At 37.4% G+C, this 23,352-nt stretch overlaps 2 protein-coding genes across 2 annotated transcripts in view; both read right to left on the reverse strand.

Annotated features, from left to right (window-relative positions):
* Positions 1-11,586, reverse strand: part of LOC138150477 (olfactory receptor 1L4-like) — a 49,329-nt gene extending 37,743 nt beyond the window's left edge. The window contains exon 1 of the mRNA XM_069073948.1: positions 11,482-11,586. Within this exon, the coding sequence (XP_068930049.1) occupies positions 11,482-11,586 (105 nt within the window). The remainder of the gene's footprint in view (positions 1-11,481) is intronic.
* A 6,659-nt stretch (positions 11,587-18,245) lies between these two features.
* Positions 18,246-19,238, reverse strand: LOC138150478 (olfactory receptor 1f45-like). The gene has a single exon (XM_069073949.1). It carries the CDS (start codon positions 19,236-19,238, stop codon positions 18,246-18,248), a length of 993 nt encoding a protein of 330 aa, XP_068930050.1.
* Positions 19,239-23,352: the final 4,114 nt, after the last annotated feature.

Consider the following 23,352-nt stretch of genomic DNA (forward strand, 5'->3'; position numbering starts at 1 on the left):
TATATATATATATATATATATATATATATATATATATATATATATATTTCTATTCCCTTCAACTACTGAGAAAAGTTTCATAAGTTATAATTATTGTTTTTCCATGTAGGAATGTTAATAGTTCAACTTTGATAAGTTCCTTACGATTTCTTTTCCCTTTTTACCTTCTCATGATTCTCTTGCTTCTTGTATCTGAATGTCAAATTTTCTATTCAACTCTGGTTTTTTGATCAAGATGCTTTAAAGTCCTCTATTCCACTGAATGACCATATTTCCTCCTAAACACAATACTCAGTTTTGCTGGGTAGGTGATTCTTGGTTTTAATCCCAGCTCATTTGACCTCTGGAATATCATTACAAGCCCTTCAATCCCTCAGTATAGAAGCTGCCAGAGCCTGTGTCATCCTGATAGTGTTTCCACAGTATTCAAATTGTTTCTTCCTGGCTGCTTGTAATATTTTCTCCTTGATCTGGGAACTCAGGAACCTGGCTATAATATGCCTAGGAGTTTTGTTTTTTGGGGGGATCTTTTTCAGGTGGTGATTGGTGGATTCTTTCAACCTCTATTTTGCCCTCTGGTTCTAAAACATCAGGGCAATTTTCTTTGAGAATTTATTGAAGGATGATTTCTATGTTCTGTTTTTGATCATGGCTTTCAGGTAGTGCAATATATTTAAAATTATCTCTCCTGGATCTATTTTCCAGGTCAGTGGTTTTTTTCAATGAGATATTTCACATTGCCTTCTATTTTTTCATTTGTTTGGATCTGTTTAATAGTATCTTGATTTTTCATAAAGTCATTAGCTTCCATGTGTTCCAATCTGATTCAAAAGAAATGATTCTCATCAGTGAGCTTTTGAGATTCTTTTTCCCTCTGGCAAATTCGACTTTTTAAGGCATTCTTCTCCTCATTGCCTTTTTGGGACTCTTTTGCCATTTAAGTTAGTCTATTTTTAAGGTGTTATTTTCTTCAGTCAGGTTATTGAGTGTCATTTTATAATTTTCTTGTGTCATTCTCATTTCTTCCCAATTTTTCCTCCACTTCTCTTATTTGGTTTTCAAAATCCTTCTTAAGTTCCTCTATGGCCTGTAAGCAGCTTATTCTTTTCTTGAAAGCTTCTGGTGCAGGACTTCTAACTTCATTGTCTTCCTCCTGTTACATGCTCCAATCCTTTTTGCCCCGCAAACAGAATCCAAAATCAGATTACTGTGCTTGCCTTGCTTCCCTCGTTTGCTCATATTGCCTCTCAATTATTTGACTTTTGAGCTTTTTGACACAGTAGAGCTCTGCTACCAGAGGGAGGAGATTTGTTCCAATCACTGGGGTTTTCTCAGCTGCTGGAGCTATTAGTTGGGTGCCCTCTCTGAAGCCTCAACACACTCTGGCAATCTGGTCACGCACCCCAGGACCTCCACCCTAGACAGCAATCCAGATCCAAGCAGGTTAGAGCAAGAGCGATTACTCCTCATACTGGTCACTTGGTCCCCTCTCCAGACCAGGAGCTCTGAAGCAGCCACGTGGTGGCGGCTGCATGGCCACCCCACCTTAGCCACTTCTCCCTCCAGGGGGCAAAGGCCAACCCACTTCCTGGACTCCTTTTGCCCAAAGTCCACTGACCTCTCACTTTGTGGGTTGATAATTGTGGAAACCACCACAGCTGCTGATAATCTGAAGTCCCTCCAGCCAGAAGATGGTTGTGGTCACCCTGAGGCTAAAACCTCAGGTTTGTGCAGCACTGGGGTCATCTCCCAGAGCGCTGTGCTAGCTACTTCCTGCTGGCCTGCCACTCTGTTCTCAGTGGGAGGTTAGCTTCTCTGTGTCATTTTTTAGGTTCTGTAGCTCCAAAGTTTGTTCAGAGTCACCTTTTTCATCAATTGGAGGAGGTGGGAGCAGGAGCCCTGAGGAAGTCCTGTTTCTACTTCCTCATCTTGTCTCTTCCCCCCCAATCCTTTTTAATATTTTACAACTTTCTTAGAAATTTAGGTTCATTATTTAAGGACTACAGAACTAAAACAAGTTCCTTTCTCAGACTGAATGATGTTGCCTCTAGAGATTGTTCCCTTGGCAGTTTTACAAAATAAGAATAACTGAGATGGACTTTAGAGAGAGGCTGGGGGTGATGACCCTGCTTCATCAAATCTCATACATGTGGGAGGAATGGTCTGAATGAGCTGAATTAATCTGAATAAATTTTTCACCCAGTCTCCTCCTTTCCACACACAGTAATCAATTATCAATTTTAGGTTTTAGCATTTAAACAGTAAAGTAACTTAGGTTATAATTTTTCCATAAGTGATAGCCAAATTGTTTTAGCTGTAACCTCCTTTTTAACTACAAGTAAAGATGTAAATTCCTGGTTTCCTATATGGCATATATAGACATTATAAGATATGACATAACTGTTTTTGCACAAATTCTTTCCTCTCTCTTTTAGTTTCAACAGAACTCAAATTAAAATTTTGCTTTATTTAATTGGCTTACAATGATCCCTCAATTTTTTAATGAAAGAATTTTACTACAATTTAAAAAAGACCACAACAACACAACATCATGGTTTTAATTGTATTTCCAAATTATCACTTGCAAAAATTATTGCTAGTAAATTGGGCTTATCGAGTGAAGAGATTTTTTTCTCCTCTCCTCACAGCTGCAGAGCCTGATTGTGTATTTAGGGGTGTTGAATGGAAAGGTTCATCTGTTTGCTTAAACATGTGGGCTTCAGTTCCCCAGGGCTGTTGCTAGTGGGGTCCTTGATAAATTTAGTATGTTTCCACCCTTTCCTTGGATTGGGAGGGTAACTTAAATTCCCTATTATTCTTCAGCATTCTCTATTTTAATCTGATCTGGGATGAGAGGCTTTAAGAAATTTTTGTAAAATGTTTTCAGCTGATTAAACTTTTACTCTAGTAGGCTTTATTTATGTGTTTGATACTTAAAATCTTCTTTAAAAGTGAGAACTTTGAATCCTCCAGCCAAAGTTAGTTGGGAGGGGTGCCTCTCCCACTACTCTCCCATACTAGAGAACCCCATAACCTCATGTTTGTTTTCAGATATTAGAAAATATCCCAATTTGCCTAAATGCCAAATAGTATAATAAATTCTGACTTATCTTTAGTATCAAATTAGGAGTGACACTTTTTACTATTCACATGAATTCTATTGACTTACAGTTGTATTCTAATACACAAAATTTTTCTCTTATAGGTGAGGCAGGAAATGGTTAAATGCTTGTTTGTATACCTCTTTGATCTGAGGAGAAAAAAATTCCCTTATTCCCTTCTCCTCACTCAACTTGGCCAGATCTGAGATGGGAAGAAAGAGATTTTCAATCTTTTAAAAATCTTAAAACTTCTGTTCACACTTTTTAATGCAAATAGTTTATGCCTGATACTTCTTTCTATACTTTATTACTTGATATTACCATCATACAATGTATAAAATAAAATGCGTTTTCCCTCTTTCTCTGTCCTGCTGCCTGTGGAAGAAGGAAGAGGGAAAGAGATAACAAAATTCCAAGGAATGTCCAGCAGTCCATTAAATCTTATTATTAAATCTTACAGGGTGTCAGACTCACTCGCACTCTTTGACATAGAGACACATAAACAAAACATACAGAAAATGACAAGAAAAGTAGATTCAGAAATTGCTAAAGATCATTTGCAGAAATCAGTTCATTACATTTGGTCCTCCAGGATGGAGATGAGGTAAAACTTACTTGATCATTTTCTTTTTATCTGTTTCCAACAAAGACAGCTATATCACAGTGAATGGTTCAGGCCATCTCTGATACTTTTATTTCTGATGTTATACATATCATTAATATATTCAATAGAAAAAAGGCAGAAATGGGGAAATGCTGAAGTCCCTCCTTCATAAACCTCTTACTCCTCTGTCTCTCTGCTGTATCCCCATTACCAAATCTACCATCCCCTTCTTCTCCACACATTCCAAGAATCCTTGTAGCTAACTATTGGTGATAAGTAATCATCCTCCTTTTACTCTTCTTTTTAAAAGTCTTAGATAACATTCTCAGTCTCTACTTTCACTTTGTACCTGTCCCATTTTTTTTCCTGAAAGCTTTTTTTTCTGAGACTGGGCTCATCTTTGTTTGTTTGTATTTTCTACTAATCCCTATCTCATCCTCATGTTAGCCTTGTGAGTTACCCTCTGTAAGTTTTTAACTTAAGAGAAAATCTGACTTTTGCCTCCTACCCTTAGTTATGTTCTCCAGAGTTTCAGTAGGCCACTCCTCTATCTGGTACTTTTCTCAAGTCCCTGTTCATGGTGCCACTGATGCCTGCATCAAAATAGGCATGGGCAAAACCAAAGAGTATGAAATGATTGGACACAAGCCAGGCAGTTTCTGTCATAGAAGTTTCCATTTATTGATCAGAGAGCAAGGTTTATATAATGAATGTAAAACAATTATGTCTTAGGTTCCCGTGAATGTTTAATGTCCTTATTCATTTACATACATCCATATGTTTTAATGTCCTTGCTCCTTGGCATGCATCTATGTCTGAGTCAATGCTCAGTTATCACGTCCTAAACTCCTGCAAGTCAGGAACCAATGGTGAGCCAATCTTAAGACATAATATAGCCTTCACAGGGAGCAACTTGGGGAGAAATCTTGGACCAGAATCTTTCCATGTATGGATGAGGTCAGAAACTATCCCTTACCAAATATGTATTCTAAAATTATGAATGAAGAATCAAGTGAAGTAAAGATTGGAGAATTATCAGATAGTCTGGGATACTACTGCAATAAGAAAGAGAATTTTGGGAGTGAACAAATAAAGGAAAATTTAAGAGAAGAATATTGAAGTAATGAGGAAAGTGGGGGTTTTAAGACCACTGGAGAGATGTATAAAAAAAGGGAAAAAAAGGTTTAATTATGTTGACAGAAAAGTTTGTGGGAAGTTTTGGCTTTACCCAGATTTGAACTGAATTATAATGTGTTGTTAAGTGGGATAATTGGGTGTTGATTAAAACTTAATAACAGACTGCTACTTTTAAATCTCTGGCACTGGATTAGCTAAAATAATGGACCCTTTGATATGAAATGCTTAGAATAAATGGACCTTGTGAAACATATAATATTAAATAAATTGATGTTCTGTATGACACTGTTTGGAATATAGATCCAGGTGTAATTGAATTGATTCTGGTTTTATTTAAAGTGGGACAAATATGATAAGTCAGATTTTATTCTACTATTTAGCATTAAGAACAAGTGTTTACAATGCATGGATCACATAATTTGTTAAAACAAGTTGCCTGAGTTTATCAATCTGTAATATGGATAAAGATAATGCCTAACATTAAGCTGATAATTTGTTGTATTGCAAATATTGCTAGGGAAGTACCTTCTTTTCAATTTTGGATTCTTTTTGGGTTACAGATTAAATTGTTATAGATTCATATATTTAAAAATGATCTAAATTGTTTGAAACTGTTCTTTTGAAAATGCAATAGATAATCATGCCTTTTTTTTTACTGTGAATTTCATGTAGCAGGAATGTCTTTAACATGTCCTCATCTGTATAATGCTGAGTTATATCACAGTGTATTTTAATTCCTTTTGATTTGGGTACTGAGAAATTATTGATTAAGTTATTGGAGGTTATTTTTCATAATGTCAAAACCCATAAAGCTTTTAATTGGGTATATATTTAAGGGGAAAATAATAATTAAACACTTTTGAGAAAATAAAAGGGGATGGGAGAAAGTTAAAAATATCTCCTTTTTTTGTAAACTTGCCAACTTCAAAAAGGTCCTGAACCATTATCAGCCCCATGGAAGAATTAGTGAATTGGTTTCTTTAGGGAACAGGATTCCCCTCACCCATTACAAACACTCCTTGAATAAGGGGGTAAAATTTTTAAAATGTGTGTTTATGGTACAGAAGTTATTTATGTGCTGGCTTGTGATTATGAAGATTATGAAGTTATATTTGGAATGGCCTGTATTAAAGTTACATTTTTGACTAACTTAGTTTCAACTGACTTCATTTTTAGAAATGTATTTTTGTTTGAGGGGTTAATGTATAATACCTTAAGAGATGACTAATTAGGTTGTAAATTGCTGTCAGCCTTTTCTGAGAGGTTCCTTTTTGAGTAAACATGCTTTCAGTATTTATGTAGAATTATACACCTTAATTGCTTTCTGTATGATTGATTTTTATACTAGTATGAGTTTTAGCTTGAGAAAACAAAGGATTAAGGAAGAAAGGGATATCACATAGAATCTTTTGTTTTCTATGTGAAGCCTGGTAACTTTTTGTTTATTTGTTAGCTAATATATTGCAAGAATTTGAGACTATTGATAATTATGCCCAATCCTACTGTGTTTAGTGAAACTTTGTTGTTTGAGGAAAAATCTTTTGGAACTGTGAATTTTCTTTTAGAACTCTATTTTAAGGTTTGTTGTTTCCATTAATTAGTATTTTACTACTTCAATGAAAATGCTAGCATCTCAATGGGAGTGAGGTCTATGATCTGTGAACAGTGAATATTTGTCCCTGGGAAAAGGTTGGGAGGATGACTTTGTGAAGGGTAAGATAGGACTCTCTTGACACAGTTTCTGATACAAGAAATCTTCCCACCTGGTTAATTTTGAGCTTAGCTGGAGTTTCCTGTCATGCAATTGACTGCTTATACTATTCTCACCTGAAGTCAAATGGAACTATGGATGCTTTATCCTATTATACATGTGTTGAGTTATTTTGTGCCCTTGAGCTTAGACCTAGAGGACTAGCATTAATATGCTGCTATAATGGTCCCAAACTGCTTCTTCCTTTTATAGCAAATCTCCCTGATCAATGCAAGTTAAGCTGTGATTTTATTTTTTTAAGATGAATCTTGTTATTGTAATCTTTTAGCATCTATCCATTGCTATAAGATGCAACTATATGAGATCTTCCTTTTCAAATGGTTCAAGAGAGACATAAGAATTGAGAAAGAATAATTTATGGCTTATATAATGGAAATAATCAACATAGTAGAAAAATTTGAATCCAGGAAGAGAGAAACAAAAGGGAAAAAATTCATTGGGAATGTGAATACATAAAAGTAAAAGACAATCTGAAAAAAGAAGGGCAAAAAGCAATAATGTAAGAAAGAACATGCTATACAAGCAAACCATATTGATATCAAACACAGTATATGTAGAGACATTTTAAGCATTGTAAATCTCCCAAGTCTCTTGACAAAAACAAAACAAAATAAATCAACCTGAATACCATGATGCAACAAATTCTACAAGAAACTACCCAGAACTTTAGAATACAGAAAACAAAGTACCAAGTGAAAGAATCTACAGATCATTACTAGAAAAAAAAGAAAGCTATGCAGTAAACACCAAGACACATAGTGTTAAAATACATAGTATTGCACACATAGTGGTTAAATTTAACAATTCCAATGACAACAAATTCTGCTAGAGATGAGACAAAAGACCTTGAAATGGAAAGGAAATGGAATTTGAATAACACAAAATTATTCTTCATCCATAAGAAACTATATGAGGAAATAAAATATGTTCTGAAGAACAAAGGATCTCAGGATGCAACCATATGACATAACCTGAAAACCTGAGCCTAATCATCAGCAAAAAATAGGACATTCAGTAAAAAGAGAGATTCCAAACATTTCTACAAAGAAAACCAGATGTGAATAGATTACTTACTTTGAAAACACCACAGACAAGAGAAATAAAAGAAAATCAAACAAATACAGCAACCATGGAAAGCATTAGTAACAAAATGAATCACCCCAGAAAAAGGTACCTATGGGATTAAAAACAATAACAAAAACAACAATAACAACATACATATCAACAGAGGGGCAACTGAGATATTTCTTTCTAAAAGTACACAAGGAGCAAAGCATGAAAGAAGAATGGTAAATTCTTCTTTGGTGAAAATAGTAAAGTAAATGGAAGAATTAATAGTGGAATTCCTGACTGAAAACACCATGGACTAAAATTCAGAACACCCATATACAGGTGAACCACATATTTTTTTGTTTTTAGTGTGAATAAAAGTACATAAATGGGGTGAGGGTAAATAAAAAGTTAGAGGGGGTAGTGAAAAGTACCCTAATAAAGTCAGTGGTAAAAATGAAGGGAAAAGAGCTCTTGCCATCTTCCAATAAGAAGAGGGACCAAGACTACTCTGCAGGCAAAGAGTGAATTGATAAGGACCCTGGCAAAGTATATAGTGGCTTTGTTAAGCTTTGACTTCCCAGGAACAGGCATCGCCAAGAACTTGCCTCAGGTCAAGATGAAGAAAAGACCTCTCCTTGGGTATTGAATACTGTGATGATACCATAACCTAGCTGTGACTTAGGGGTAGGCCTTTGTGCTCTCCACTTTGAGAAGGTGCTTGGTGATAACTGATGATAATTATAATTCAGTTGTGATCCAGGGGTGGAGTACTTTGATTTTTGTGCTTTGTGACTGACCAAATGAATGTACTTTGTTTATGATTGGAAACTATTCTCCAGTTGAATAGAGAAAAGACTTTGTGATTTACTAAATGAATGTACTTCCTAGGAGTGGAGTACTTGGACCTTAGTACTTTGTGATTGAATTGAGGACTTATTAAATTATTGAGTTACACATGGTGAATGTTGTATTTTGATTTTCTGTGAATGTCTTGCCTTAATCTGTCACTAAATAAATGGAGTTTGCTGTGCTTGTAATCCAAACCTGGAAGTTGCTTGTGCTTAACGTTACAATGCTCCATAGTTCTTTCTTTGGAAATGGATAGCATTTTCCATCGTGAATCTACAACAGGCAAATATAAAAAATTAGAGGAGAAATAGATAAACTGACAACCAAAGACCCACATGGAAAGAATAAATTAACCTAAAACCCAGTTCTTTGAAAAGACTAATAAAATTGATAAACTTTTAAAATTAACCTACTTTAAAAAAAGGGTAGAAAGTCAAATATAGTAGCCAATAAGCCAGGTGAAATCACAACAAAATCAGAAAAATAAAGTTATTAAATCTCCTCTGCTCAATTATATGGTAACGAATCTGAGAACAAAAAAGAAATAAATACCTTCAAAGATATAACTAAGTTAAGAGAGATAGGTAAATAGAAATCTTAATCTTATCTCAGAAAAAGGAATAGGACTATTTGTAAAGGCATCAACACAGAAAAAAACTCCTTATCCTTATATGTTCACAAGGGAATTCTATCACATTTTTACAAAAAAAGTTAATACCAATGCTATTTAAATTATTCTCAATTTGAGAAATTTGAAAAAGGACTTTATCAGTCTTCTTTTATTAGACAAATTTAACCTAATATCTAGACCACAGAAGTAGATAAAGTATAAAAGGAAAACTAGACCAATACCACTTATAAATATCAATTAAAAAAATTTTGATGAAATCCTGTCAGACAAAAGCAACTCACCCAAGAAATAATTTATTATGACAAAGTTGGATTTATAAGAGGAATTCAAGGTTGGTTCAATATTAGGAAAACAATGGGTGTAATTAATATTAAAAGCAAAACATCGCAAACCACATGATTATGTCAATTGATACAGAAAAAGCTTTTTGACAGAGTATAACATAAATTTATGCTAAAATTCCAACAAAGTAAAAGCATTATTCTTCTTTCCTTAAAGTCATAAAAAAACTCTATAAAACCAAAATCTGGCATCTTATTCAAAGAAGATACACTAGAAACTTTTCCAATAAATACAAAAGTACAATAAGAAAGCACACTCTTCCTACTATTATCTGATAGACTTCTGGATTTATCAACAATAGCAATAAGATAAAGGAAAGAAATAAAGGGCATAAAACAGGTAAAAGAAAGACAAAACTATCCTTTTTTGTTAGCACATTTTTTTACTTAGTTATGGGTTATAAAGATACTAGTTGAAACAATAGATTCAGCAAAATTATAAGCTATAAAATAAAAGCAGCAAAATCAATAGAATTTTTATATAATAACAAAATCAAAGAGTTAATATCCTAAAGGGAAATCCTATTATAAATCACTACAAAATGCCAAAAAAAAATGGGGATCAATCTTCTAAATCACAAAAATCCTTATAGTGATTCAATTTCAAAGTGCTGTATAAAGAAATAAAATACAACTTAAATAGCTGGAGGAATATTTAGTACTCATGACCAAGTCATGCCAATATAATAAAATGACAATACTACCAAAGTTAATTTAAAATGTGGCAAAAAATTTCTACTTCCAGTCTCTTGCTGACACTGTGATATGAGAAAAACTATGACAGGAAAAAAACTCTAGTTCATACTTCTTATCACCACTATAAGGAGAGTTCACTGCTTCAGTCACATCAACTTTTGTTGCAATTCCTTCAATTGCAATTCCTTCTCTAACTCTCTGGGCCTTTATATTCCCCCTTCTGATGTGTATACCCTTATCATCTTCTCCTGTTACTGTAAAATTCCATTTTTATTTGCTGCTTAATTATTCACATACTATATAAGGTTGCGATGCTAATGATCTGCACTCTTGGACTTTTCATACAGATAAGCCTGTGCTCTGAATGTAAACACTGGAGATAACTACCTCTGTATTGTTGATTCAGTGACTGACAGTAGTACCTTATCAGTGGATGCTCTGGGTAACTTTTACCACAGTCATTTTAATGCTATATCAATCAATCTATCAAAGGGTTCTGTTTTATAGAATTCAAATAATGGCAAAATTAATTTGGAGAAAAAAACCTAGAATATATTAAAAAAAACAGCTAGAATATCAAGAGAAATAATGCAAAGTGATCCTATAGTTGATTGCATACCACCAACTTGGGGAAGGAGGGAGGAGAGGAAGGGGAAGAAAATTTTAAACTCAAAGGATTGTGGAACTGAATCTTGAAAACTAAAAGTAAACAAACAAATTAATAAAGACAAAAAGTTAAAAAAAGAAATAATGAAAAGAAATGGGGGTAAAGAAGGAATAGCATTTTCAGATCTCAAACTATAACTCCTGAGTCATCAAAACCTTTTGTTATTGTTTAAAAATAGAGAGATAGATAAATAAAATTGTCCAGACAAAGGATATTTAAAAAAGAATATAACTCAGTAACAAAATATTCAATAAAGTGGAAGACATAAATCACATAGGAAATAATTCTGAATTAAAAGAAAAAACCTGACAGAGTCAAGAGGCAGAGTCAAGATGGAGGAGTAAAAACAGGACTTCCACAGGGCTCCCAATTCCACCTCCTCCAATTCATGTAAAAAGTGACTCTGAACAAACTTTGGAGCTACAGGACCCACAAAATGACACAGAGAAGCTAACCTCCTGTTGAGGACAGCCCAGCAGGCTGGCAGGAAGCAGCCAGAGCAGTGTGGTGGGAGCTAAGCCCAGCCCCACTTGAGCTGAGGTTTTAGCCTCAGGGCAGCCACAACCAGCCTCTGAGTGGAGGGACTTCAGATCACCAGCAGCTGTGGCAGTTTGCAGAATTATGAACTCACAGGTGTAAGGACAAAGTTAGAAGTCATTGCAGTGTGGACTTTGGGACCTGGGAATTTGGGAGTGTGATCGGCCTTTTCCCCTGGGGCGAGAAATGGCTGAGGCATTGTGGTGGCTGCTTCAGAGCTCCTGGCCTGCAGATTGTAGGGGAACCAAGTGACCAGTCTGAGGGGTAATCACTCTTGCTTTAACTTGCTTGGATCTGGATTGTTGTCTAGGGAGGAGATCCTGGGGTGTGTGACCAGTTTGCCAGAGCATGAGGAGGCTTCAAAGAAGGCACCCAACTAATAGCTCCAGCAGCTGAGAAAACCCAAGTGTTTGGGATAAAGCTCACTTTTCTGGTAGCAGAGTTCTACTGTGGCAAAAAGCTCAAAAATCAAGTAATTGAGAGGCAATATGAGCAAACGAGGGAAGCAAGGCAAGCACAATAATCTGACTTTGGACTCCTTTTTTGGGAACAAAAAGGAACAGTGAAGTCAGAACTCCTGCACTGGAAGCTTCCAAGAAAAGAATAAGCTGCTTACAGGCCATAGAGGAGCTTAAGAAGGATTTTGAAAACCAAATAAGAGAAGTGGAGGAAAAATTGGGGAGAGAAATGAGAATGATGCAAGAAAATTATAAAATGAGAGTCAGTAACCTGACTGAAAAAAATAACACCTTAAAAAATAGACTAACTCAAAAGGCAAAAGATGCTCAAAAAGGCAATGAGGAGAAGAATGCCTTAAAAAGCTGAATTTGCCAGATGGAAAAAGAATCCCAAAAGCTCATTGAAGAGAATCATTCCTTCAGAATTAGACTGGAGCACATGGAAGCTAGTGACTTTATGAGAAATCAAGATACTATTAAACAGATCCAAACAAATGAAAAAAAATAGAAGGCAGTGTGAAATATCTCATTGGAAAAAACACTGACCTGGAAAATAGATCCAAGAGAGATAATTTAAAAGATATTGGATTACGTGAAAGCCATGATCAAAAACAGAACCTAGAAATCATCCTCCAAGAAATTCTCAAGGAAAATTGCCCTGATGTTTTAGAACCAGAGGGCAAAATAGAGGTTGAAAAATCCACCAATTACCTCCTGAAAAATATACCAAAAAGAAAATTCCTAGGAATATTATAGCCAGGTTCTGGAGATCCCAGATCAAGGAGAAAATATTACAAGCAGCCAGGAACAAACAATTTGAATACTGTGGAAACACAATCAAGATAACACAGGATCTGGCAGCTTCTACACTGAGGGATCAAAGGGCTTGGAATATGATATTCCAGAGGTCAAAGGAGCTGGGATTAAAACCAAGAATCGCCTACCCAGCTAAACTGAGTATCATGTTTCAGGGGAAAATATGGTCATTCAGTGGAATAGAGGACTTTGAAGCATTCATGATGGAAAAACCAGAATAGAAAATTTGACATTCAGATACAAGAAGCAAGAGAAGCATGAGAAGGTAAAGAGGGAAAAGAAATCACAAGGAACTTATCAAATTTGAACTAATTACATTAATACATAGAAAAGTGATCATTATAACTCATGAAACTTTTCTCAGCATGAGAATATGTAAGGGTTATGGGATTTAAAGATTTTCCATGCCCCATTGGACTTGCTGACGTAGCAGGAAAGGGCGGAGCAAGAGGAAGCGGAAGCCAAACTAGAGTTTCTGCAGTGGTGGCGACAGCGGCGGCAGCAGAGGCAGCGGCAGTGGCAGCGCGAAGCCCTTTTTGAGTCAGCCAGAATTTCTGCTAAGGACTCCTGCTGAGGACTGCCAGGGGCCGGAGCTGCTGGGACCACACTTCCTGGACGCTGGGTGGTTGCTGTGAGTGGGGAGAGGAGGACCTTTGCCTGAGGTAGCCTGTTCTGTTTTAAAGGCTTAGAATGTGGGTGCTTTCTACTTTATCTACCTGTGCCAATGTCATAACTACTCTGATGGCTTTCACTTTCTGGTTTTGGGACTCAGTCTTTTGGTATCTTAATAAATTTTCTAGCTTATTCCCCCATATGGCAAGCATGATGTATTTTGTGATGGATAATTATATCAGCATATTTGTAATTTCCATAGGCATTGTGAATATGGCATTGCTGATACATTTGGCGATGAGGATGGGATCACAAAATGTCAGGCCTCTATTTGGAAGCAGTAGGGCTTTAGAGGGAGAAATGGCTATTCCAGGATGGGAGGATTTGCCTTATTCCTCTCTAGCCAGAGAATGGGCCAAAAGCACAGGGCCCTGTGAAAACTGGGAACCAAGGCTAAAAGAGGGAGAACCTGGAGATTTGGAAAGATGTTTGAAAGGAATACCCATAGAACCAGGCAAAGAACTGGCAGGAGTGTGCAGGAGAGGCTGGGTGCTGCTAACAAGTTATCGCCTTATGTGTAAAAGTAGCTTTGAGGAAACAGCATACTTTCACTGATGGTGGAGTTATGAATTGACTGAGCGTTTCTGAAAAGTAATTTGGAACTAGCCAAGTGTCAATCAGTCAAGTATTTACTAACTTCTAACTATGTGCTAGGCACTTTGCTTAGTGTCCCAGATATAAAGAAAGACTAAAAAAGAGTCCTTACCCTTAAGGGGGCCATATTCTAATGGAGGATACATGACTATTCATGTTCACATAAGATTTATACTTATAGATGGGAAGTAATCACAGAGGAGAAGGCACTAGAAGTTGGGAAGAAAGGAAAAGGCCCTTTTTTTGGTTTTCTTAATTTTTTTAATTGGAGGTAAAATTAGGAGGAAGGAGATTGAATTCAGAGATTGACCTTGTGTTGACCTTGTGTTCACCTATAGATGGACAAAGCCTTGCTACTCAACCAGCTCCTTTTGGTCATCCAAATTGTGAATAATTATGACATTTTCTATGTGTTTTCTATTTTTGAGAAAAAAAAATCTTGAGTATCTTTCTGGGAGTTCACATGCGAAGAGAGAAAAGGATACCTGGACTGCATTCCTTCCCTCCTCCCCTTTGCGTTTTACAAAATCCTTATCTAGGATATTACTAATCACTGCTTAAATGAAAAGAGGCAGCAAAGCATAATGGGAAGAGAGCTGAACCTGGATTTAGGAATGCCTGGGTTCAAGTTCTGCCTCTGACACATAATGGCTATGTCACCCTGGGCAAATCACAATCCCTAGCAACTCTCTAAATTGATTAAGGGAGTTTTTTTCACTAGGAGTTCCCTATACCAATGAAATCACAAAGTCTGGTCTAGAGGGAAAAAAGTGTAAAACAGAGTTGAGTATGTCTTGTTAGTCCCTCACAACCTAAATGTTATCCCAGAATCCTCATACTCTCTCAGTTCCCATATCCAATCATTACCAATTCTTGTTGATTGTTACCTTTATAAAATCTCTAAAATACACTCCCTTCTCCTCTCTGGCACTGCCATCATTCTAGTACAAGCCTTTATCACCTCACCTCTGGATTACTGCAATAGCCTGTTGCTGGGTGTGCTGCCTCAGATCTCTCCCTGCTCCAGTCCACATTCCATTCAATTGTCAAATTATTCTAAAATGCAGGTACCATCCCCATTCAATAAATTCCAGTGACTCCCTAATACCACCAAATACACAATCTTATTTGGCATTTCAAACCTTTCATGATCTTTTCCTCATTTATTTTTCTAGTCTTCTTATGCCTTGTTCTTGCTGCACCTTACTCCATGATACAAAGACACTGGCCTCCTTATTGTTCCTCTCATAAGACAGTGCATGTCCCAAGTCTGAGAATTTTCTCTGGCTGTTCCTCATTCCTGAATTTTTCTCCCTTTTATCTTTTGCCTTTCTTTGTATTCTTTTTCCTGGCACAAGTAATTAATTTGATCAATGTAGCAGGTCAAACAGTTGACTTTTTTTTTAATTGAAAGAATCTCAAAATAGATTCCATTGCTGTTCAGCTCTCTTTGTAAGGAAGTCCATTTAAATATTGATCCCCAATTGACTTCCCTGTAATTCTCATTCCTTTTAATTCTGCCTTTTAGGAATGAGGAAAATATTTCATTCTTGTTTTATGTGATAGTCCTTCAGATAAATGAAAATAGAGATCGCTGCCTGATGCCTCTCTAGGCTAACCCTAACCTCAGTTCCTTCAAATTGCTTTTTATACCACTGGCTCCCTTTCTTTTTTTTGTGATTAGGCATAATGACAATAACTTACATTTATATAGCACACTGCACATTTACAAAGACCTTTCCTCACCTCAGTCCCAAAAGGTAGGTTTTGCAAGAATTTTCTGTGATTTGATGGGTGAGGAAATTGGGGCTCAGAGAGTTGTGAAGTATTTGAGATTATGCAGAGCCAAGACTAGAAGATCACTGGAACCTAAATATCAAAGTCCTTCTAACACCAAGTCTAGGGTCCAGCAAAGGATCCACATCATAGTTGAAGACCTGAAGATGGCAAGAGAGGAGTACATCTCAAGGGAGGTGCCCAACAACAAGTGAAGTAGACCATAAGAGAGCAGCTCCTAGTAACTCAATGGAGTTGTAGAGCAGGGAACAGAAGAGAACAGCACAGTGACATTATCTGAGGCCATCAATTGTCTGTGACATAGGCAGTATTGGTTGCCTCAACAACACGTTTGCTGGTCACATGCTTTTCCTATAACCCTTCCTAACCATCCTGAGACCCAGCCTATATGTGCTCTGTAGGGGTGTCCTTTCTTCAAGTAGTGTTATGGTAGTCTGTAAGAGAAGGTGTCCTCATGTATGGAGTGAATCTTTCTGGTCACTTAATTCACTATGTGTTTATTTGGTTATATGCCTTTTGCTTTGAACTAATATGTCTCTGATTGGCTAAATGAAAGATAATGCATCAGTAGGTACTCTTTGGAGCAGATGCTGATTCCAAAAGCTGGAATATCTTTCTGGGGGTCTATACGTGGAGGAGAGAGTACCTGGAAAGCTTTTCATCCCCAACTCCACTCAACCTCCGGCTGCCCTCAAAATTTACTTCCAATTACAGCTCTACATGAAGCATCTTCTACTGCTGATGCCCCCTTCCATCTGTCTCAGTTTTCTCATATGTAAAATGTGGATAGCAATAGCAACAACATTTCAACCAGTTTTGTAAAGAAGTCAATACTTCAAACAGGAGATAAAAGGCACATTGCAAAACTTATCAGTTGTAAGACACGTGAAATCATACAGAAGACAAGGCATAACAGAATTTAGCTAACAAAGCTAATAATACGAAACAATACAAGCTCATATTCATATATTTTTCAGATACATGCCTTTCAGATACATTATTTCACTTTATCCCTGTGAGGAAGGTGGTGCAAGGATGGTTTTGAAATTTTATAGATGAAAAAACTGAGACTTAGAGAGAGATGAAGTAACTTGTTTGAGTATATACACAGTTATATGAGTGACAGAACAAAGACTTGAAAGGTTTTTTGTCTCTAAGGTCACTGTTCTTTCCATTTTGTGTCATTTTCTTTCTAGAAAACATGAAATATTGGCCCACAAGACTTTGGTTACAGAACCAAAGGATTTAGAGATGGGAGAACTTCAGAGATAAAATAGTCCAATTTTTCCCTTCTCATTTTACAGATGAGGAAACTGACATTAAGAAAGGTTAAGCGATTTGCCCATGACCCCATATGTTGAAATGCGGGGCTTTCTTCCTATAACTTAGTTTGGTTACAGAATTTTAGAGCTAGGAGGGACCTCACAGTATGGACAGTATCACATGCTATCATCATTCAATGGAAAGGAAGCCCTTCATCATTAAACAATCAGTAAAAAAAGGGAAAGGTGTCAGGATTCAGGGGAGAGAATTATAGAGAGAAGAAGAATTTGTATTTCCCAACAGAGAAGAGCAAAAGGACCATAATAAATATGTGAAAAATACCATATTGCAGCCACCATATGAAAATCATAACATTTTAGAGTCTAACAGGAACTTAAGTCATGAAATAACTGGCACATACAATTCAGTAAGGGTTATGACATACTTTATATACATTATCACATTTGAGCTTCGCAATAACCCCATGAGGTAGGTCATTATTATCCCCACTCTCTGTACAGGAGGCTCAGACTATGGTCACACAGCTAGTAAGAGTCAGCGGTAGGATTCATCCCAAATTCAAGAGACATTTCCTCTGCATCACACTGTGCCCTAAAGCATAGAATGTTAGAGCCAGAGGGGACTTTAGAATCAGAATCTTAGGACAGAGAACATAGAATGTCAAAATATGAAGTCACATTTAACATGTGAAGCTCTTGTGACATGAAAAGTTAAAGGTAGAAAATCACTTTATCCATCCCCCTCGCTTTAGAGGTAAGGAAATAGGCCCAGAGAATGAAGTGACTTTTCTAATGTCATATAAGTTGGGCTAGAACTCAGATCTCTTTATTTCTAGGACAGGCCTCTTTCCATAATACTATGTTGCTTCTCTTAGAAAAGAGAGAGTCCCTTGTTCCCAATGAGCTTGAACCTATGGATGTGGGGCTGAACAACAGTCACCATTCCATACAACACTCAATCAAATGAGACATCCTAGTTAATGGAATATGTGTTCTCTCTCTAAAGCTATAGGGGGAAAGTGTGAACAAGATGGAGACATTTCTCCAGAATTTAAAAGCAAAGACACTCAGCACAATGTGCAAGGGCTCACTCCTTTGTTGCTTGCTCTGTCTCCTTCCCCCGGAGAAAGGGCTAATAGAGCAAGTTGTCCCTAGTCATAGACGCTAATGTTCTGAAGCAACCTTGCCACGATCCCCAGTACTGGGTATTTCCAGGGTTTTCAATGCTTGCTCTGAGTTCAGGAGATCGGATGCTGGGTTTCTCTTGATTGGAGGGCAGGTTGGAAGTCTCCCGAGGTGCAAACATACTGAATCTTCCTCCAGAGCCTCCAGAGAGCATTCTTCACCTCCTGGTTCCTTAAACTGTAGATCATTGGGTTAAGCATGGGTGTGACCACAGTATAGAATATGGCCACCTGTCTGTCCTGGTCCAGGTTGTAGCTGGAAGTTGGCCGGAGGTACATGCGGATCACTGAGCCATATAGGAGCAGCACCACCAGAATGTGGGAGCTACAGGTGGACATGGCCTTTTTGAGGGCTGCAGCTGAGTGTAGGCGGGCTATGGCGGTCCCAATTTGGACATAGGAGGCCAAGATAAAGAAGAAGGGGCTTATAACAATGGCTGCACCTTCAGTGAAGATCAGCATCTCATTGACCACAGGTCGAGTGCAGGACAGCTTGAGCAATGGTGTGATGTCACAGAAAAAATGTGTAACTTGATTGCCACAGAAAGTCAGTTGGGCAGCCAGCACACTGTAGAGGAGACTGTTGAGGCTGACCACCACCCATGAGGTCAAGGTGATGCGGAGGCAGAGGCTGCGGGTGACAACAGCAGAATAGCGCAGGGGTTTACAGATGGCCACATAGCGATCATATGCCATAGCGGCCAACAGGTGACCTTCCATGCTTCCTATTGCCATAAAGAAGAAAAGCTGGGTTATGCAATTCTTGAAGGGAATTGTCTGGAATCCTGTTACTGTGTGCACTAGCATCTGGGGGACGATAATTGTGGTCAATAAGATGTCAATAAAGGAGAGCTGGCTGAGCAGAAAGTACATAGGTGCCTGCAGTTTGGGGTCTGTGCAGGCCACAATAATTAACATGGTGTTACCTGCCACTGCCACCAGGTACATGGAAAGGATAACTCCAAAGATGATTGGCTGCATCTCTGGATGGCTAGACAGTCCTAGGAGGAGGAATTCAGTTATTTCTGTCCAGTTCCTAGTATCCATTAGACACAAAAAGGAATCCAGATCATCTGCAAGGGAAAAAGTAATAGGGACAAAAATGGTTTTAATAATATTGGAGAACATCTATGTAGCACTTTTAGGTTTGGAAGCAGTTTGCACTTATTATCTCATTCAATCCTTGTTACCTCATCTGTTAGAGTTAATATTATCCCCATTTTCCAGATGAAGGAACTGAGCCTGAGAGAGGTTAAATGACTTGCCTTGAGTCACACAACTTATAGGAACTTACCTGAGGGATAATTTGTACTTGGGTCTTCCTGATGCCAAGGCTCTCTTGTCACTACCTTGGAAGTACTCACTTCCATTACCAGCTCTATCACTGAATCACTATAAATTTGGGCTTGTTAACCTGCAACTGTCCTCTTCATTTTCTCATAAGTGAAAGAAATTTGGATGAGATGATCTCCAATATTTTTTCCAATTCTTATATTTTATATTCTTAGATCCTTTCCAGTTCTAACATTCTATGTTCACTGGTCCCTTTCAGTTCTAATATTCTATCTTTTGCATTATAATGCTACAGACTTGCAGACAAGGTCATTTGCAAAGACACAGCACACATAGCACAGTGGGAAGAATTACTGGATCTTAGAATCCCTAGCTAACTTCCAAGCTCAGCCTGACTTTCAGAGGATGTGTGAAAATCTTAGTTCTCCTATTTGCTACCTGTCTGACTCTGCTCAAATCACTTAACTTCTTTGGGACTGTTTCCTCACCTGTAAAATGAGGAGCAGAGTAGATGATGTAAAACATTCCATCTAGCTATGAATCTATGCTCTTTTTTTTTTTAACATTTTATCTTCTAGGATCTGTTTAAGTACTAAGATTCTATATTCCAGTTTTATTTTACATTCCTTACTTTCATGTTCTTTATGATCTAACCAAATGGGGCTCTTCTTTCCCAACCTCAACACCTTATATCCCCCAGACATACATTCGTACAGACTGTCCCCTATGCCCTATTGAACTTTCTCTTTATTTCTATTTTTCAGAGTGCTCTGGAGTAATGGTTAGAGAGCTAGTCCCAGAGCTAGGAAGATCTGAGTTCAAGTACTGCCTCTACATACTGGCTATGTGACCTTGGCCAAGTCACTTAACTTTGCACTCCTCTGAGCCACTTGTCTAATACCATAAGTTGCAGACAAGGTGCAGATGCTAATTGGTAGGTTGAATTCCTTCTGCCAATAAAATCACTAATTTAATCCTTACCCTGAAAAATCTTTATTCTTCCCTTCAGTGAAATATATTTTCACCTTCAGATATTCTCTAGAATATATATTTTTTTATTTCTCAGGCACAAAACATGGATTAAAACAAATCTCTGAGAATACCTACTCCAAACTGTACTTGACAAAGGATCCCCATCACAACACTGCTGACGTGGTCATTCCACTTCTTGAAGATCTTCACTGGGAAGTATAATCCACCATCACCCGAGGTAGCTCATTCCACTTTTGGAAATTTTGGAAATTTGAAAATTTGGGAAATTTTGGAAATTTTACTTACATCAAACCTAATTCTTCTTCTACTCATTTGACCCATTGATCCTAGTTTGGGCTTCTGTGGTAAAGAAGAACAAATATCATCTCTCCACAAGACAATGCTTCAGGTACTTGAAGAAGGTACCATATTCTATTTTATGGGATAACATCCCATAATTACGATGATCAAAATATGACATGTTTTCCAGTCTTTTTTTCCTGATCATGCTCTTTTGAATGCACTTCAGCTTATCTCTTATCTTTCAGGTATGTGATACTTAGAACTAAACAAACCACTCCATATATGGTCAGATTTTGTCAGGGTGCTGTAGAATATGTCCTAACCTAAACCCATTTCTTTTCCTGCAAATCCACCCTTGTTCTTTCATTCCTCATTTCTGTTGAGGCAACACCATCCTTCCAGTCAGCTCCAGCTTCAAATCCTAAGAATCATCCTTGATTATTCACACTCCCTGACCCTACATATCCAATCTATTGCCAGGTCTTGTTGATAAGCTACCTCCACAGCACACCTTACACATGTCTCCTTTTCTCCCTTATCTAAAGATGAGGTGACCCTATTTATCACCCTCTCCTCCCTGATAGTCCCTTCTTTTTGGGTTTTCTGGACAGTATCTTCGCCTCCTACCTATCTAACCATTCCTTCTTGGTTTCCTTTGCTAGATCTTCATCTAGATCATGTCCTTTAACCATAGGTATATCACAGGGTTCTATTCTGGACTGTCTTCTCATCTCCTTCCACATTACTTCACTTGGTGATCTCATCAATTGCCATGGATTTAATTGCCATCTCTGTGGTAACAATTCTCAAATCTACCTGACCTGCTCCAACCTCTTTATTGATTTCTAGTCTTGCATCTCCAATTGCCTTTCACATATTTTGAATTGGAGGTTCAGTAGACATCTTAAACTCAACATGTCCAGAACCAAACTCATTATCTTTCTCCCTAAACACCCTTTTCCTATCACATTCCTTATTACTGTAAAAATAAATACTGTGAACACTAACCTTCTAGTTCCACAAACTCACAACCTGGATGCCAGCCTTAACTCCTTACTTTTTCTCACCCCTATGTTTAATCTGTTTTCAAGACCTGTCAATTTCACCAATACTTCTCAAACATGCTTCCTTCTTTGCTCTAAGAAAGATATTTCCTAAAGCTCCTGTCCAACCATGTTACCCTCTCCTTCCCCAACCCAACTTAATCAATTCCAGTGGCTCCCTTTGCCTCCAGAATTAAAAAAAATCTTGTTTGATTTTCAAAACCCTTCATAACCTCCCCCTCCCCCAGTCATTTTACACCTTACTCCCTACTAAGTATTCTTTGGTTCAGGGCTGCTGACCTCCTTGCTGTTCCATAAACAATCTCCACCAATATCTTAGCCCCACTCACTCAGGATGACTCAACACTTTAATATAAAAAAAAGTGACGCTGCATTGTGACTGGTCCTTTCTTTTCCATTAGAGTAATATGGCACTACTTTTTTTTTCCTGAGATTTTGGTGCACACTGGGGCATAACCATCACATTCCATGTGCATGCTTATGGCAAATATCCATACTTGAAATATATGGCTTAGTTACCTATTTTATTGAGAAATTTTAGGCCGTCTGATAGGAGCTTCCTAAGGTTCTGCCCTGTACTCCCTCCTGAAATTTCTCAGCATCTTTGCCCACTTTTTCCTCTTTAGATTCCATCACAGCAGAAAGGATATTGTGATGTCTTTGTGATAGTTATTGTGAGGAAAGTACTTTGTAAACTTTAGCATACCATAGAAAAGTTACTATTAAATTTATTTTTATTTTAAAAAACCTCCTATTTTTGACACATCTAAATTTCTCCCCTTCTACTGGCTCCTTCCCATTTGCTTACAAAGATACTCAGCTCTCCTTAATCCTAAGAGTCTTCCTTTGACCTATCCATCTGATACAGATTCTTTCCCATCTGTCTCTTTATTTCCAAGCTTCTTGAGATATTTGTCTATACCTAATACCTCAACTTTCTCATGATCCACTTATTCTATAGCTTCTTGAAATCTAGTTTTTCCCCAATCATTAGTGATACAATTTTTTTTGCCTTTTTTTGGAGGGTAGTTTGGGTTAAGTGACTTGCCCAAGGTCACATGGCTAGTAAGTGTTAAATGTCTGAGGCTAGATTTGAACTTAGGTCCTCCTGACTCCAGGGCCAGTGTTCTATTCACTGCACCACCTAGCCGCCCCTAGTGATACTATTTTTCAAATATCACCAATAACTATCTTCTCTTACTAAGTAACTTCCTTCTCAATGCCAGCTGTTTATAAGACACTTCTATACCTGGATGTCCCACCAGTTCTTCAAACTCATTATGTTCCAAACCAAACTATTATCTATCCTCCCCATCCAAATTGCTCCCTTTATGATGTTACAGTTACTATAAATAACATCTACTCTCTCATGCTCATAACCTTGTGATTACTTTTGACCCCTCCATCACTTTCACCTCTCATATCCAATTGACTGTCAAACTCTGATAATTTTACTTCTTAAATAATTTTGCGTTCTTCCCCTTCTATATTCTCAGGTTCACAACCCTATCATAGATCTTTGTTACCAC

This window comes from Petaurus breviceps, unplaced genomic scaffold (assembly GCF_028583685.1).
Source record: "Petaurus breviceps papuanus isolate PSGF00001 unplaced genomic scaffold, PetGlider_PUasm1.0 90879, whole genome shotgun sequence".
NCBI classification, from domain to species: domain Eukaryota; kingdom Metazoa; phylum Chordata; class Mammalia; order Diprotodontia; family Petauridae; genus Petaurus; species Petaurus breviceps.

Coding starts and splice junctions, on each gene's coding strand:
- LOC138150478 (XM_069073949.1), bottom strand. CDS start 19,238: ATGGATACTAGGAACTGGACAGAAATAACTGAATTCCTCCTCCTAGGA.